The sequence below is a fragment of the Aulonocara sp. 'chitande type north' Nkhata Bay genome, linkage group LG20 (assembly GCF_057382095.1).
Source record: "Aulonocara sp. 'chitande type north' Nkhata Bay isolate Kocher_YH1m ecotype deep benthic linkage group LG20, A_spYH_male_GT1.1, whole genome shotgun sequence".
Classification (NCBI taxonomy): Eukaryota; Metazoa; Chordata; class Actinopteri; order Cichliformes; family Cichlidae; genus Aulonocara; species Aulonocara sp. 'chitande type north' Nkhata Bay.
In genome coordinates, this window is record NC_141363.1 from 460,626 (window position 1) to 476,593 (window position 15,968).

At 41.8% G+C, this 15,968-nt stretch overlaps 1 protein-coding gene across 1 annotated transcript; it reads left to right on the top strand.

Moving 5' to 3' along the window:
- Positions 1 to 1,454: 1,454 nt before the first annotated feature.
- On the top strand, positions 1,455 to 15,585 carry cttnbp2nlb (CTTNBP2 N-terminal like b). The gene is made up of 5 exons (XM_086278340.1): positions 1,455 to 1,566; positions 4,894 to 5,001; positions 12,201 to 12,452; positions 12,720 to 12,827; positions 13,781 to 15,585. Exons 1-5 carry the CDS (start codon positions 1,561 to 1,563, stop codon positions 15,065 to 15,067), a joined length of 1,761 nt encoding a protein of 586 aa, XP_086134466.1. The 5' UTR covers positions 1,455 to 1,560; the 3' UTR covers positions 15,068 to 15,585.
- Positions 15,586 to 15,968: the final 383 nt, after the last annotated feature.

Sequence of the window (15,968 nt, forward strand, 5' to 3'; positions counted from 1 at the left end):
AACTGGCGTAGGAGGATTAAAGCCTGCTGTTTTTATAGACTGAAGCATTTTCCACTGTGCAATTTTTAACTGCACCCTCTTAGTTACTTTATTATTGCAGTGTTACAATTATGTGTATTAAAAAATACAGTATAAACACAACTTTATAAATGTGTCCCAAGTCCATATTTATCCATATCTTTTTTTACCATATCTGGAAGAATACTTATTCTTACATTTGTCAGTATCCATCTAGAAAACGGCGACCATCTCATGTCTAATGGACTTGAAATATTGAAATTGTGCAAATGTTGTTAGTGCCACGCTTAGTGGAAGTAAGCAATTTTTAGTAAATGGTCAGTGAAAATAAACTGTCTTTTAACTGCTCTTTCACTGTAAAAGAGGAATTAAAGGATAGTTTATTTGTGTGTGTGTGTGTGTGTGTGTGTGTGTGTGTGTGTGTGTGTGTGTGTGTGTGTGTGTGTTTGAAGATTGCTCATTACAATCTAAGAAAGCGCACAATCTAAAATAACAGCCAGTCTGGCCTTCTAAGCCACCAGACAGACAAGCTTGAAGTCAGTAAATACTACAATAAATTGTGGTTGGTCTCAATCCTGTAACATAACCAACCGGTTTTGGCTCTTACTTTTTTAAAAAGAGTAGGTTCACAAAGCCAGCACAGGAACAAAACAAGGACATGTTGGAACAAAGGTTAGAGTGTTCAATGCCGTGACCTCTCTTTGCTAATGTGACTAAACCAGTCCACTGTTCACTGCTTGAAAGACGATCTCCAGTACTTAGGACAGGTTGGTTAACCACAACCCCTCTAAATCAGGCTATAATTTATATAATGCGTCGTCATATAATGGTCCTTGCAAAACCACACGTGACGTGCAGGACTAAACTGTGAACTTGAGATCAAGTCTAAGACGTCTTACAGATCGGGTGCACTGATCAAGTAGGAAAGATGAGGTGCGATGTTGCCATGCGGCCATCAGGAGGGGCTGGAACAAAGCAAGAGGCAGCACGCTGTATTCACCACGAGGCTTACGGTGCTGAGAGTACTTAGTGGAATAATTCGCTCAAAGTTTGCTTTTAAAGGGAGACTATTTCTAAAGCAAACAGCCGAAGCCTTTTAATCATATTGAAATCATTTATTGTGACTTCTATGGCAAAACAAATCTTATTTTCACTCCGTGTGTACGCTTCAAGCATTCACACCATCCATCGGAACTGGTAAATATACAGATTTATTTTGCGATTAGACCAAATCTTTCAGAATTTAACGCACAGACACGGACTTGCCATAAATCTAACGTTGGACGTCCGAAACAAAGAGGTTTATCCCGGACACCCATGACCGCATATATCCCCGCCCTCCACCGATCAACCCACCAACCATTGGTTGAGCTGTTGCACTACGCCTTTGTGATTGGCTGACTGTCTCGTCACTGAAGGTCTGTTGTTCACGCTCGCACCAGAGCAGCAGCTCCAGTGACAGTGGAGTGCTTTGATTCATGCTGTTGTGGAGTCCCCCGTTTTTGGATTCAAAGAACAGTTAATGCGGCCAGAAAAGAGCGCATGAAGGTATGGAAGAGGTTTTTACCACTTTGCTTTGGCGGGTTGTTAAAGTAAAAACTAAACTGCAAAAGTCCACAGGTGAATCTCTGACACAGTCTGAGATTTGCTTGTACGATAAAGGATTTTGGTATTTCTGATTTTTACAGGGGTTAACTTGGGACCTTGTGCTAAGTCATTACGGGGAAAAACATTTCCACATAAATATAGTAGCCAAAATAAGAGGAATCTGAATAATCGTTCATTTTCAGGCTGTAGGGTGTGAGTGCTTCAGTAGTATTGATTGTACCCTAAATCCCAGCTATAGCTATTAATAAAAGGTAATTTGATGTTGTTATGAGGTTTATGGCACTTGGATATTGAACTGAATGTTACCAATCCAGAAAATAATGACATCCCCTTGTGTTACACAAAGGCCCGGGACGGCAGGTGGATCCTCTGCTGCTCCTGAGCAACCCCAGCGATCATTTAGAAATGCATGGAGCAGACTGAGCACTCTTTCCCACACAGTGAGCAAAGCAGGGAGGACCCTTCCCGTTTTCTTAGCTAATTTTTAACCTGAGAGAAACCACAGTAGAGAGATTAAAGAGAGAGCATAAACGCTGGGCTATGTGTGAATTCACTCAAGATGACCACAGTAACTGAGGTGTGTACTCTCCCTTTGGCACTTACCACAGACCACATTAGATGCTCTGCTTCTATATTGAATGTCTGGCTTGATATGGATGAGCATAACCTCTAATTTTAACACCATGAATGTATTTGCTTTGGCTTATTACCGGATCAAGCTTTGCTACTCACACAGCCAACCTGCAACAGTTAAAACCATGTCAGCTACAGAGTGGGTTTCAGTAATTTACTCTTGAGTGACGATTCCCATGGTTTGGGTATCCCTGGAATGTGGCAACGATTTTCCATGGAAGCTGATCGAATGACAAATACCCAGTTTTGGCATTACACTGACTGGAAACAGGTCAAACATACAGCAGTACTGACACAAAACTAAAGTACGTGTGTGGTTGAGAAAGAGTGAAACCACTTTCACATTATGACAAGTAAGTAGCCAGTAAATAACTGCTGATTCACACTCTGCTGCTTTGCTGTGAATGTCGGTGAGCCACAGAATGCACTCTGGAATTCTGGAGGGACAGAGAGTGTTGTGGGATCGCTGCTTGAAGAAAGCAAAAGCTTTGAAACTTCGTGGCAGCGAGGAGAAGAGGGTGGGTTTCTTTAAAAAAGAGGAGATGAGAAAAGTTGCTTTGACAAATTAAAGGAAATATCAAAACACCAAATGGTTTAGTAAGTATGAAAATAAAACTCATCACCCGATGTGCCATTTGCAGACAGCAGATCTTGACTCAGTTGAACACCTAAAGACAGAGCTGGGCAATTAATGTTCCCAACGGGTCACATGAGAAACGGGGACTGTTGTGGAGGGCCACGACAATAAGCTGAACTCAGTTCTGCTACTCGTAAGATTAGACGATACACTTAGTAGACATAGTGGAAATGGCAGCATTTTATCATTTTTTAATCAACAATATTTCAAAAACAAGTGTGTTTTTTGGAAAGATTTCAGAGATTTTTGACTCATACAAAGTGTTGTTGTTCTTTTGCTTTTAGTTTAATTACTTCATCTGTAGTTTTTCAGTTCTGTTTTGTAGGTTTCTTTAGATCTAAAAATCTAGTCTGCTTTGGGCTTGAACAAGTGCACAGAAGTCAGGCTCAGTGGCTGTGCAGGAAACACGAAGGACAGCTGTGTATGCATTTGTTAACCTTAATGAATGAGAATATTTGTTCATGTATGAGGTAGATCCAAAGTGAAACAACATCTAATGAGATCTCTCCTTATGTGTAGAAAGTATTTTTTGAAAGAAGAATAAAAATCCAGCAGTGACACTGACTTAAAGTGCTCGAATGAATCGAAAGTGCAACACACTCAATCAGTGCTCTTTCTCTGATTAAATTAACTATTTAAGTTTTAGCATTAATAAAATAAAATAATTTTTTAGTACTGACATGCAGCATCTGCGGGTGTAATATAAAATGCAAAGAATTCAGTTCTGTCTTCATTTCAGTCAGTTTTTCTTATATCTGCTTCAAAGGTGACATTTTTCTCTGGCAGATTTGGACAACAACCAGTTGAAACACCTGCCAGTTTGTCCCATTTGAGTCCCAGCCAATCAAAGCATTCACACGTGTCACAGACATCACAGCTCTTGCCCCGAGCTTCAACTGAAGCTCCAGATTTCCTGCAATGTCCTTGATCCAGCTTGTTCCTGTCAAATGCAGAGTCCATGAAACACTCTTTGATAAACCACCAGAGAATTACTTATTGTTTTTGCAGTTGTATGGGAAATCGTGGAGCTGGTCTTGATCGCTCCATCCTGGTAAAAACAAAAAAAAGTCCTTGGTTGTTTTTGCAGCTTTGCAGGTTTAGATGTGTGTTCCCCCTCTGCTTTAGTCAAGTTGCATTTATTTGCCTATTTAGTCTCATAATGGTGACTCAAACTGTGATCCTGAAATGCAGCAACCGGCTCTTGCATTGTGTTTCACCAAACAGCTGAAATGGGGCAAACCTCATGATTTATACTTATTTATGTTGGAATTTTAATTTCCCATTGACCTCATGTCAGGTCGATCAGGGACAACCAAATGGCCAGATGTGACCCATGAATGTTAAAGTCTGCCTTTACATATGGGCCCCATGAGGAAGACCATGATCATAATCTCCTTCTTCACACATACCTCATCAAACTCTTGTCACACTGAGCAGTTTCGATGTGATTTAAAGGAGCTGATTTGAAAATGACTTCATCTGCAATTCAAAAGATGAAGTCAACTTTCAGAAAGGTCTGTCTCAGTTTTAAGAATGATGTCAGCTGTGTGAGGTGTGTTATGTCTGGCCCCTGTGACTAAACAGGGCCCTGCTGTGAATCACAGGATGCAGTAGTGTAGGTGTAGCATGGCTAAGGTCTTACAAGCTTAAAAAAAGATGTTTCAGACTATCACATTTGCCTAACAGTCTTGGGATTTGGACTTAATGTGCAGATATGCTAATGACTTCCTGTTTATAACCCGGAGCACAACTCAGCAAGTCCACAGATGGGACCCGAGTCCCTTTGTATATCAGTTCTGTGTCGCTCCCTGAAAAATGAGAATGAGTAGCTACTACTGGGGGCTGATTTACATATAAATCAATTTGTAATACCCAGAAGCAATCTTGTTTCCTAATTTGATTTCATTCTTTTTTCATCTGCTCCTTTAATGAAATAAAACAGTTTTTAGGAACAATGAGAAATCTTGCTTTCACTCACTCACTCTTTCTGTCTTTAGGAGGAGAAGATGAACGTGGAGGCTCTAAGCAGAGCGGAGCTGCTGACTCTCCTCAGTATCTTGGAGGGGGAGCTAGAGGCCCAGGATGTAGTCATACACGCCCTCAGGGTAAGTTGGCAGCTACATCTGATACAACAGATCCCCCCGTGGACTCGTGCTTACCGAAGGAGTTACATGACGGAGCATAATTAACCGTATCATTTCCATCCCAGTATCCCAATGAATAAAACAAAATGTGAGACTATCTTTAGTCCATACACCATTTGACACTAAAATTAACCTGTTTCAGCATCACGCTCCCAATAAGAATGTGAGTGAACTGGGAGGGGATATGTAAACAGGAAGCTGAGGAAAAAGAGCTAGTGAAGACGATGGCACAGCAGCCGTTCTGGGTTCATCAGAGCACCAGTATTATTGCTGGTCAGTCTGGCCTTTGACCAAAGTTTCTTTTTAAACTCAAGTCACTTTTCAGTTTTGACTGTTGTGTCTCGATTGAGTTCAGACAGACTGCAGTTTATACTGGTGTCTTTTGTGACCACATTAGTTTAAATCTGGGGATTCCCATTGTTGCAAAATGAAAACAGAAGCGGATTACTCTGGTGTGGTATGTTGCCTCAGGTAAATATTTCAAAGCCTTGCAAGAGCTGTTTAGCTTGGGCTAATTAGTTGTACATAACTGTGTTTGGAACACTAAACACAGACTATGAAGATGACTGCAGATTGCATTTTTAGATTGCATACTCTACATAGCATTTAGGCAAAGTTGTGCCAGTCAACACCCAAACATCTTTCAACTTGGGCAACCTGAATCACAAGAGTCCACATTAGAAAAGATTATAAACGTCATTCCAGACAAAACTCCACAACAGCCATGTTTCATCACACGTCTGATTTTAGAGAACCGTTTAGGCTTGGTTTTCTTTTGGATGTTGAGTTTTGTGCAGCTAATTCACTCAAGCTGAGAGAATAGCTTTCTTTTCCAACAACAGTGTTTAGTGTCTGGGCCTGGTCTGATTAGTTCTCTTTGTGCCGCTTTTTATACTCCTGCCACAGCAGCTGTTCTATGCTTAGACCGTGAATGTTTGCCTCATTGTCTGAAATAACAATTAGGCCTACAATGAGAACAAGTAGCAGTGATGTGATATATAGGCTTTGATATTGACATTTATCTAAAAAGCAAATGAGAAGGCAGAATTTCAGTGCCGGGACCTGAAGGAAAGCCATTCTAACCACACCAGCTCATATGCAAGTCAAAGGGCTGCTATGTAGAGCTGAAGCATACAGTGTTTGACCTGAAACTCAGTGCACATGTTCAACCATCCCCTCAGGACAAATGCATAGTCGACTTATTCCTTTTTCCAAATCTTTATTACTCTGTTTTTTCTTCTATCTCTTTTCCTCACAACACAACCACATTACGGGGGGACTTTGATGTTTAACTGTGACCCATGTCCCATCTGCACAACTGACACACACACACACACACACACACACACACACACACACACACACACACACACACACACACACACACACACACACACACACACACACACAGGTTTGGTGGTCTCCATGGGGCCTGTCAGAGGCTGCAGTGTTTACTGTGCAGAGGATGTACAGAGTTATAGGCTTAGATCACTGACTTCCTTTGTTCCAGCTGGGGGCCGGTACAGTAGATTGCTGACAGGTCAATGTAAGGGCAGACTGTGTGTTGAAGGGAGTGTCAGGACTTGATAGCAGGCTTCAATTTAGTCTGTCTCTGTGTATCAGTTTGACACCCAGGAAGTCTATTTATACAATTTGTGTTTCACTATCTTGGGTCTTTTGTACCTTCCCACTCTGGTTAACATATCTCAAGCAGTTGCTATAACAATGCTTTTCCTCAATTAGAGCTCTCTTTTCAGTTTGTTTACTAGCACACTGCACTTACCAAAGAAGTCAATGCTTACTTGCATGTGGGGCAGATTGCTCTACCATATTTTCCAGTATTTTCCTACCTCAAACACTCTCTCCTCCCAGCAGCAAGTACCTGGGACTGCAAAACAAACCTGCATCTTTGTAACCCCTCCTTCACCTGAAACCCCTGCAAACCTGGAGCTGCAACAGTTGTTTGCTTACTTAATCACACAATGAGATGGTGTCAACTGTGGGACTTGTCTCTACAGATTCTGGGTTTTAATGTTTCCAGTTCTCATCAGCGAGGACACAGATGAGCAGTTTTACTAGAGGGAACATTCCTCAGAACATGACACCAGAAACAGGTCTTGCATTCCAAGAGGTGTGGCGTATGTTTTGAGTTAACAATTGTCTGCAACTAAAGGGAACTAATGCTATTATTATCTTCTCCCTGTTAAGCGCTGAGCAACTTAAAGTTAGTGTGTTGAAAACATGTACTTTAGAGAAGAAGCTCTACACCTGCTCCTTAAATTGGCAGTGAGGAAGTATAAGGTTGGTCCTTGTAGACTGGTGCATTTCTGTTGAGACAAAGTGGGGAGCAAATGTACGAAACAGACACTGTAACGAAGTCTGTGACGCTGGATTATCTGATAATGGAACTGTTTTTGTTTGTCCAGGCAACAGAGTTTGTGTGGTAATGTTTTTCATATGATGTCATGTCCTGTAATCCTAAAATGCTTTGTCTATTTTTATAGGCTGATGTGATTTCCCGACTCCATAAACAATAAGGGTGGGCAAGACTTTATTGTTCAGATAAGAGTGTGTACTGCCCGATTTGGACAAGTTCTTAAGATTGGCAGGGTAAACATTATAAAAAAGGGCCACTAACCACACAGAAGTTTCCCTTAAAAGGAAGCCTAATAGAGTATTGTAGTGTACACTCGGTCAGTAACCAACAGCTGGGAGATTGTAAGAGGACAGCTCATTGACTTAAAGTGTGTAAAAGAGAAGGTGGGTCCACTTAAATATCATTTAAACAGCATCTGGAAACACAAACCATGTCACACACAGAATTGATAGAAACAAGTAGTTGAATATGAGGCAATGTTTTCCTAAGGATGCCTTTTTATGGCTGCTTCTGTTACACCTTAACTAGATTTCAAAATAAAGGTTTATATCTAACAACACCCTTCATTTTATTTAGATTTACCACACAGCCTGGCACTAGTAATAATAATACAACTTTTTTAAAAAGCCACATAGGAGATCTGGCACAGAGTTTCCTTGTTCCACTAATGAAATGCCTTTTTGAAAGCAATGCCTGACCAAAGGGTGAGAACACCCACTTCCATGTTGCATCAGTAACTGCTGATGATAACATTTGCTGCAGTTAAACATTACTTAGAAAGTTTCATTTGGTGTCGTCCCACTTATCTTAGCACCACCTGTGATTAATATGTACCTGGGAGGTGTCTCGAGCACACCTTAGCTTACATTTCATAAAGCAAACACCTAAAATCTCATAATCCCATTTTTCTTTCTCTCGCTCCCTCTGTCTGTCTCTCTCTCTCTCTTGAGTAGAAGAAGAAATAAAAGTAATGAATAAAAAAGTGAGTACTATCATTGAATTACACTTGACTTACAAGTCAATTTGTAGTTTTAATAACTGTTATAAACTTAAAGAGACATGATGTCTCACCACATGCCTACATTGTCGAGACACCGTTTGAGGGGGCCGCTGTGCTGCAGGGCATTATTTATCTGCATCATCTGGAAAAGCTAATCAGCGTAAACCTAATACACTGTTTTTAACTCTGATTTTTAATTATTAAATCTTTCTTATTTGCTGGTTGTCTGTTTTAGCTGTGTGTGCAACCAAATTTTGTTTATATTCTTATTGCTGGCTTTGCACATAATGGCAATAAATAATAACCCATTTAGGCTGAGACATTTTTAAATTGCCTCTATTTTTTTCTGTTGCCATGTAGGTCTACAATTTCAGTCAGTTTGGAGTGATGGAAAGGTGTAAAGGAGAATTTATAAGAAACTAAAGCAACAGAAGTAATAAAAGAAGCATTGAAGCACCTTTTCATAGTATGTAGAGAGTTCGCCTGCTCCTATTATGGCTACTATTTAGTCTCCCAGTTAAAATAATACCTTAGCAAATCTCTGCTTCAGTTTGGCTGTTTCTCACATTTCTGCTAAAACCTCTGTAAGCTAACTGCTTAGCAACATTAGCTAATTAGCTTTTTACTTGTAAGAATACTAATGACACTGCTGGCTCAAGTTAATGTGTGGCTATTAGTTGTGTATGTGTTAGCTATAAAAAATATATGTGTTATATATGTTCATACATCATGTGTTTGTATGTGAGCTTGCTGTATTTTTCTGCAACCTACTTTGAGTAGGATGTGTACGGGCTCTCCTAAGAAATTACTCCATACTCTTGCTTCTGTTAAGCTGTGGTTTTTTATGGTGTCATTAGTGGTTAGCTAGCTAGTAGTTAGCTCCCGGCTGTCATACCAAACTCACTGAAGATGCACACTATTGAGCAGATATGTTATGTATAACCATATTAATGGAAGTTTTCACTCTCATAACTGCTGCTTGAAGAAAAGAAAAAACAACCACTTGATTCCATTTAACTTGTATACAAAGTGTCAGTTAAATCAGATAATCAGTGCACATTTTGACTTTGTCTGTGCTACTTGCTGAGCTAATTGAGTACCAAATTCAAATTGAAAAGTATCCTGCATATTTTTTCCCATGACTTCCTATAAAGACATTTGTTGTCTGTAGTTGTGTAGAGCTATGTAGCAGAGAGGCTTTGCTTGTTGTGCCCTGTCATAAAGGAAAGTGCAGTCTGTCATTACGATCAGAACTGTCCCGGCAAAAAAACACGAGAGGCCAGACCTTAGGCCAGCTCTGCTACAAACACACACTGAGCCCAGCCCTTAATGGTCTGTTTAAACAGCTATTTAACTCAGGAAGCTGCAGTTTTCTCTCCAGTTTTACTCTAATGACCAACAGAAAAATAACAAAAGTTCACAACCACAGTTCAGGATATACATAATGGCTAACACAAAACTTTATAGTCATAGAAAAAGGGAAACTGAGATACGGATATACAGTCGTATTGGTTCTCAGACACTGAAGGCTGCAGGGTCAGACTTGGGAACAATGCATGGGACTGAAAGCACTGAGACAGTGTCTTTGTGCAAGTTCTGTAATCTCTTCACTGAGGGTCACATTCTTTGTATAGCCAGAGAGAAAGCCTCAAATACAGCCTTCCTACTGAAGCCCTGAGGGTGTGTGTGTGTTGTAATGGTATTTTTTGTTTTGTGAGAGCATGTGAGAAAAAGAGCCTGACAGAGAGGAGGAAGTAAAGAGATGCATTTTCTAACAAGTGATGATGAACTTACAGAGGAATGCAGTGGCATGCATGTTTGGGCATGGGAACGAGGAGAAGGCATTCAGCTGGGGTGTCTGATGAGAATAGTAGGGGGAGATGGAGACTTGTGTCCCCAAGACCCGTGGAGTAAACTCTGAAGCATGTGCTCACATCATTAGGACTGCCTGCGGACCCTGAGTGCCTCCAGAACTCAAACATACTAAACATACTAAACATATACTATCTGCTATGTAGTCAATGAGACCTCCTAATTTTTTCCCCTGAACAGGTGTGCTGTCACTTTTTATTCACTTGTTTTTAGTTTACATATAATTGAACCACTTTAATAGCGTCGGGTGTGTGTGTGTGTGTGTGTGTGTGTGTGTGTGTGTGTGTGTGTGTGTGTGTGTGTGTGTGTGTGTGTCTGAGTTTATGGTACAAACATTCACCGCTGCATCCCTGGGGAGGCGTTAACATCTGCCCCTGGTGGGGGGACTGGATAGCCGTTCCTCACCTCTTTGTGTTTGGTTTGAGGGGGATGACCATCTGCTTGGTCTCACGCTGACGATAACATCACTCAGCGCAGATTTCCTGCAATCACACAAACACACGCTTCCGGATCTATGTCCAGTCATAATGATATCCTTTTTTGGTTCGGTGCCACAGTGTGGAAAAGAGGCTTCATCCTATCAAACCCATATACTGTCATACATAAGAAACACTGGTTTCTGCTGAGTCAAGTCTGAACTTGTACTCACATATTAATGTGCATGCATGTTCGGGACATAACAGTCCCGGAAAAAACAAAATACATCTTCAATGTTTCCATAGAAGTTAAGAGAACAAATTGCAGTCAGGTCCTGTTAATTAAATCAACTTAATTAAATGATCTCCAGCAAGCGTGCACACCTCTGTTAAAGGAGAGGGTTGGGGCAGTTTGCTGGTATTCACTTGTGTTTGAACACAGTTCCAAGGAGGAAAGACTTCGTGCTGCTGCCTGTCAATCTAGGGGGGAAATCACCCCAAAGTCAGGCTGTGGAACGCTCAGAGAAATGTAAAAGAGACACAGATCTTATACTGCTAACTGTTAGAGTTAATGATAGTACAATTAGAAAAAGATTGGACTAGTGTGACTTTCTGGAAGGGTTGCCAAAAGCCTGTTTTCTCTATAAAGAACGTGGCTACATGGCTTGGGTTTGCAAAGTTGTGTCTAAACAAACTAGACTCCTGGAACAGTGTCCTTTGTACAGACCAAAGTGGAGATGTTTGGCTATAATGTAAAGCACCACATTTTGGATAAGACAAAACACGGCATATCAGGGCAAACGCCTCCTACCAAATGTCAGTCACAGAGATATAGAGATAATAATTAGTGCTTGTTTTGCAGCCATGAGACCTGAACACCTTACAGTCTTTGATTATGAACTTAGTATTCTAGAGTCACTTGTGAGGCCGTCTGTCCGACTGCTGAAGCTTAGCTGAAACTGGGTCATGCAGTAGGACCATAATCATAATGACAGTAGAAAATCTTCAACAGAATGTCTAAAAAAGAAAATAATCCAGGTGCTCCAGTGGCCCAGTCAAAGTCCAGCCTGGTTAAAATGCTGTTGCAGGACTTTAAGACAGGCGTCCATAAACTAATGCCAAATTTTAAAGAAAAGAGAACCAAAGAGAGACTGATTTAGTCACACAGAAAACAAACTTCAAGGTATTTTGATAAAGGTGTTTCTACACTTTGTGTTGTGTACTTAGTTTTTCAGAGGACTACATAGAGTCCTGTGAAAACTTCCTTTTTCACATGACTGTAGACTGTAGTAGATTTTTTCTCTCTCTTGTTGCCTGCTGTGCTACACAAAAATGTGTGTTACCATGCGCTTCAATATTTGATATTTGTTCAAGCTGATTTTCAGCATCTCTTGGAAAGCACAACCGTATTCATATGTGTGAATAGAACAGAATGGATTTCTTGTCATTGTATATGCAACAAAATAACAGGTTAATGTTTGTGTATATCTGATAGGCTCAGCACAGAGATGCTTTTGTCCAAGAGCGCTACGGACAGTATGACCTCAGCGATCCATTCCTGGCCCTGCAGCGGGACAACGAAGCCATGGAGTGCCATAACACAGCCGCCGAACCTCACACGCATCTGCAGGGAAGGGCAGTGGGGCCAAATCCTCTGGCTGTGCTTAAACTGGTCATGGCTCACTGCAAGAGGATGCAGGAGAGGATGATGGGACAGTTAGCTGCTGCTGAAAACAGACACAGAAGGGTAAGGGGCAATGCACATTCAGATAGTCACCAGTCTTCAGATCAGCTTTTCTACACAGCCATTATCACACATGGGCTAACACAAGTGCAAGTTTGCTTTGTGTGTGGACATGCATGTGTATTTGTTTCAGCTACTGATTTGGCTTATAGTAGTGAGGCAGACCGAGAGGGGATGTGGAGCTTCTCCACCCCAAAGCTCTGGTCTGTGAGGATATGTGTGGGAGACTCACAACTTTAGTGTTTTTCCCTTTGGCTGTATGTTTGATAGATGATAGCAGACTTGGAGGAGGAGAAACGACGACACGTCCAGGAATCTGCACTCCATGCTGATTTCACCTTCATGCTGCAGACAGAAAGAGATAAACTACTGCATCAGGTGAGACTGGAATGTAAAGGATAGGCGAAACAATAAGTGTGTCTATATGTATGTTTGTCTTTGTGAGATAAAATGTTAACGTCTTATAGAAATTGTTCCTCTCTTGCTGACAGATGAGCACATCTGGTCAACCTGCTTCCCTTTCCCTCACCTCTCCCTGTCTGCACAGTGTCCTTTTTCGCTCTTGTGGTGGTGATTTAAAACCCAGCAGCAGGGAAGCATCAGTGAAACTCCACTGTGTAACTCAGTAGGGTGGAGAGGGCTTGTCCGGTTAAAAGTATAGACACACACACAGGCACAGAAATGTTCCATGGGAAACAGATGAGGAAGAGACTATTGTTTAGCTGACTAGTTGCCATGGGGCTTTATGGTCTCAGGAAGCCTGAGATAATGGATGTTCACGTCTAATGCAAGGTCAGCCAGCGAGCACGCACACTGAGAGCACACAATCGGCTACTACATAAACTTCACACGAGGACCTTATGTAAGAAAGGCTTCCTGAGCGTCTCTCAGTCTTCCTTAGGCCTTCCTGCCTCATACCAAATACACACACCATTATATTTTCTCACCTCTCACTTCCTTCTAATACTCATCAAAGCTCTTTAGAAGCCCAGAAATCTTCAAAAGATTTCACAGTAAATGCTCATTTCCAAAGAACATAGCTTTTTAAATGAGACAATATCATTATTATCTCAGTGTGAGTTAATGTCATAAAAGTCATTGACATATAAAACAGCTCTAAAATAGACAGCAGTGTTTGAAACAGAAAAACACGATTGCTGCCAGCTTGGTTATAGTGAATAGACTTTTCAGAAAATGTGTATTTTTAAAGAAAACAGTATCTGCTCCACTGTTGGATCTACTGTGACACAGCAGTGCTCTTGTGCCTCCTTGTGGCCACATGTGGCAGAGCAACTATGACTTTATTTGTGTCTCTCTCATTCCCTTTCTAGCTGGAAGTGGAGCATGCAACGGTGCAGAGATTAGAGAAGGACAAAGCCCAAGTAGTGAGCAAGGTGGAGGAGTCTCTGTGCCAGCAGCAGCAGCTCTCCTCAACTCTGACTCTGGAGCTCCAGAAAGCCAGCAGCCAGGCTCAGGAGGAAGCCCAGAAAGTCTCACAACTTCAAGTATTGCTGCAAGAGGAGACCAGTGCCCTGGAGAAGCTCCGGGCTGTTCTTGAAAATGAGAAGAGCAAGGCAGCCAAGCTTCAGGCCAAATCTGAGAAACAGATGGCTGAGTTTGACAGAGAACGTGAGCACTTGAAAGTCAGACTGGGTAAAGAGGAGGAACGGAGTAAGGAGCTTGAGAGACAGGTGGAGGACCTGAAAAGGAGGTTGGCTGAACTTGAAGGATCTAAAGAAGAGGCAAAGGCAGCTGTGGTGGAGGAGAAAGAGTCAATACCCAAAAAGATGGCAGATTCCACTTCTGTTCAGACTGAGCTGGATGGAAAGATAACCGTCACGCCTAAATCCACCTCACTGTCAAAAGTCAACGGCCATCATGGTCAAAAAGAGACAGAACTGACACAGGAGGGGAGAGGGGCAGATAATGGTGGGGTAGTAGAAAATGGGGGAGGATCACTTTTGCATTCCCCTCACCCTCATCCTGCCTCTCCCTCAAGCACAGCCTCCTCTTCCCTCTCCTCTTCCCCCATTTCCTCTCCTGTTCTGGCAAAGCGTTTGGGCAGTCCTGGTTTCCATCAGTCCTCCTACCAGGCTGGAGTCAATCAGCGGTTCCAGGCTGCCAGGCACAAGTTCCAGAGTCAGGCGGAGCTGGATCAGCAGCAGCATGGCGGCCCACTTTCCCCGAGGGACCTCTCCCCCACCACCTCCTCCATTCCTCCCCCACCAGAGCACACCACAGCTAAGCAGCTGGCCCGCAACACTGTCACTCAGGTGCTGTCCCGCTTTACCAATCAGCAGGCTGGAGTCAAGCTGGCTCCAATCAGCAGCTCTCCATTTGGTACAGACTACCGCAATCTAGCAGCATCTCCCCCGGGAGGAAGGTCGCCTTCAGGGCCTCTATCTCCAGGCATCCGCTCCCCCATCATTCCACGTTCAGAGAGGGCATACCCTCCCCCAACTCCTCCCAAGAAGCCGGGCATGAGTCCAACTCCAGGCTCTCCCAGTCACTCTGCTCGAACCAGCCTCTTTCCAGAGCTGACGGGGAACTGTGGGCACAGTAGCAGTGGCCAGGAGGGGGCTAAGGAGTCTGACCTGGTTTTATCTTCAAGTGGTTAATAGAAAGATCACACTAACCAACAACTGCTAAACAATTCAGGGATATGTCGGCGGTTTTGTAGTATCCATCTTAAGTAGCAAAACTACTTAATAGCACTCCAAATCAGAAGTCTAGACAACTGAAGCTGTACTGGTTCAGTCAGATCCAGATTTTGCTGCACCCCTACCTCCATGAAACAGTTGGAAAGTAGAACTATTTGAAATGAACTACAGTACATGGATTATTTTAGATGCACTTCTGTTTTTTGTCACTTGGCTGTCTTTCTTTCTTTCTTTCTTTCTTCACGTAGAACTATTGTGAGTTTGTGTAATAATTGAAAATGTGCTATTTTAGACACTATATTAAAAGTATTCAAAAACAATTTACAATTTAAAGAAAGCACCTGTTGATTTTTTTTAAAGAAATTATTATAGTTTTTGTCATTGTTTAACAAACCTTTTCTTTCATCATGAGCAGAAGCTGCTCATTGTTTTACAATTAAAAAAACACCAGTCACACAATGTTAAAAAAATAGACTGTGTAGGGCTCAAATGTGTAAATGTAAGCAAACGTGTAGCTTTCACTGTGTTTTTGAAATGTTTTCCTGATGACTTCTTATGCAGATTCTAGAGATTCTCAGTTAAAAACTTTATTATACTGTAAAAGAAAAAGTTCTGTATGAACAAACATCACCTGCATGTACTGTTTTTATGCTACACTTAACCATGAAAACACTTGAGTATTATGAAAAGGGAGACCGCACTTTGCACTACTTTACTGTATGTCTATGATTTTTAGTGACATCTGCTTCACAGGGAGGACTGTGTCATTATGTGATAAATTGTAGTTATACTGTCAGTAAGCGTGGACACTAAAGCTTCCAATCATGCCACTGTAATCTTTCTATTGTATTATTTCCTG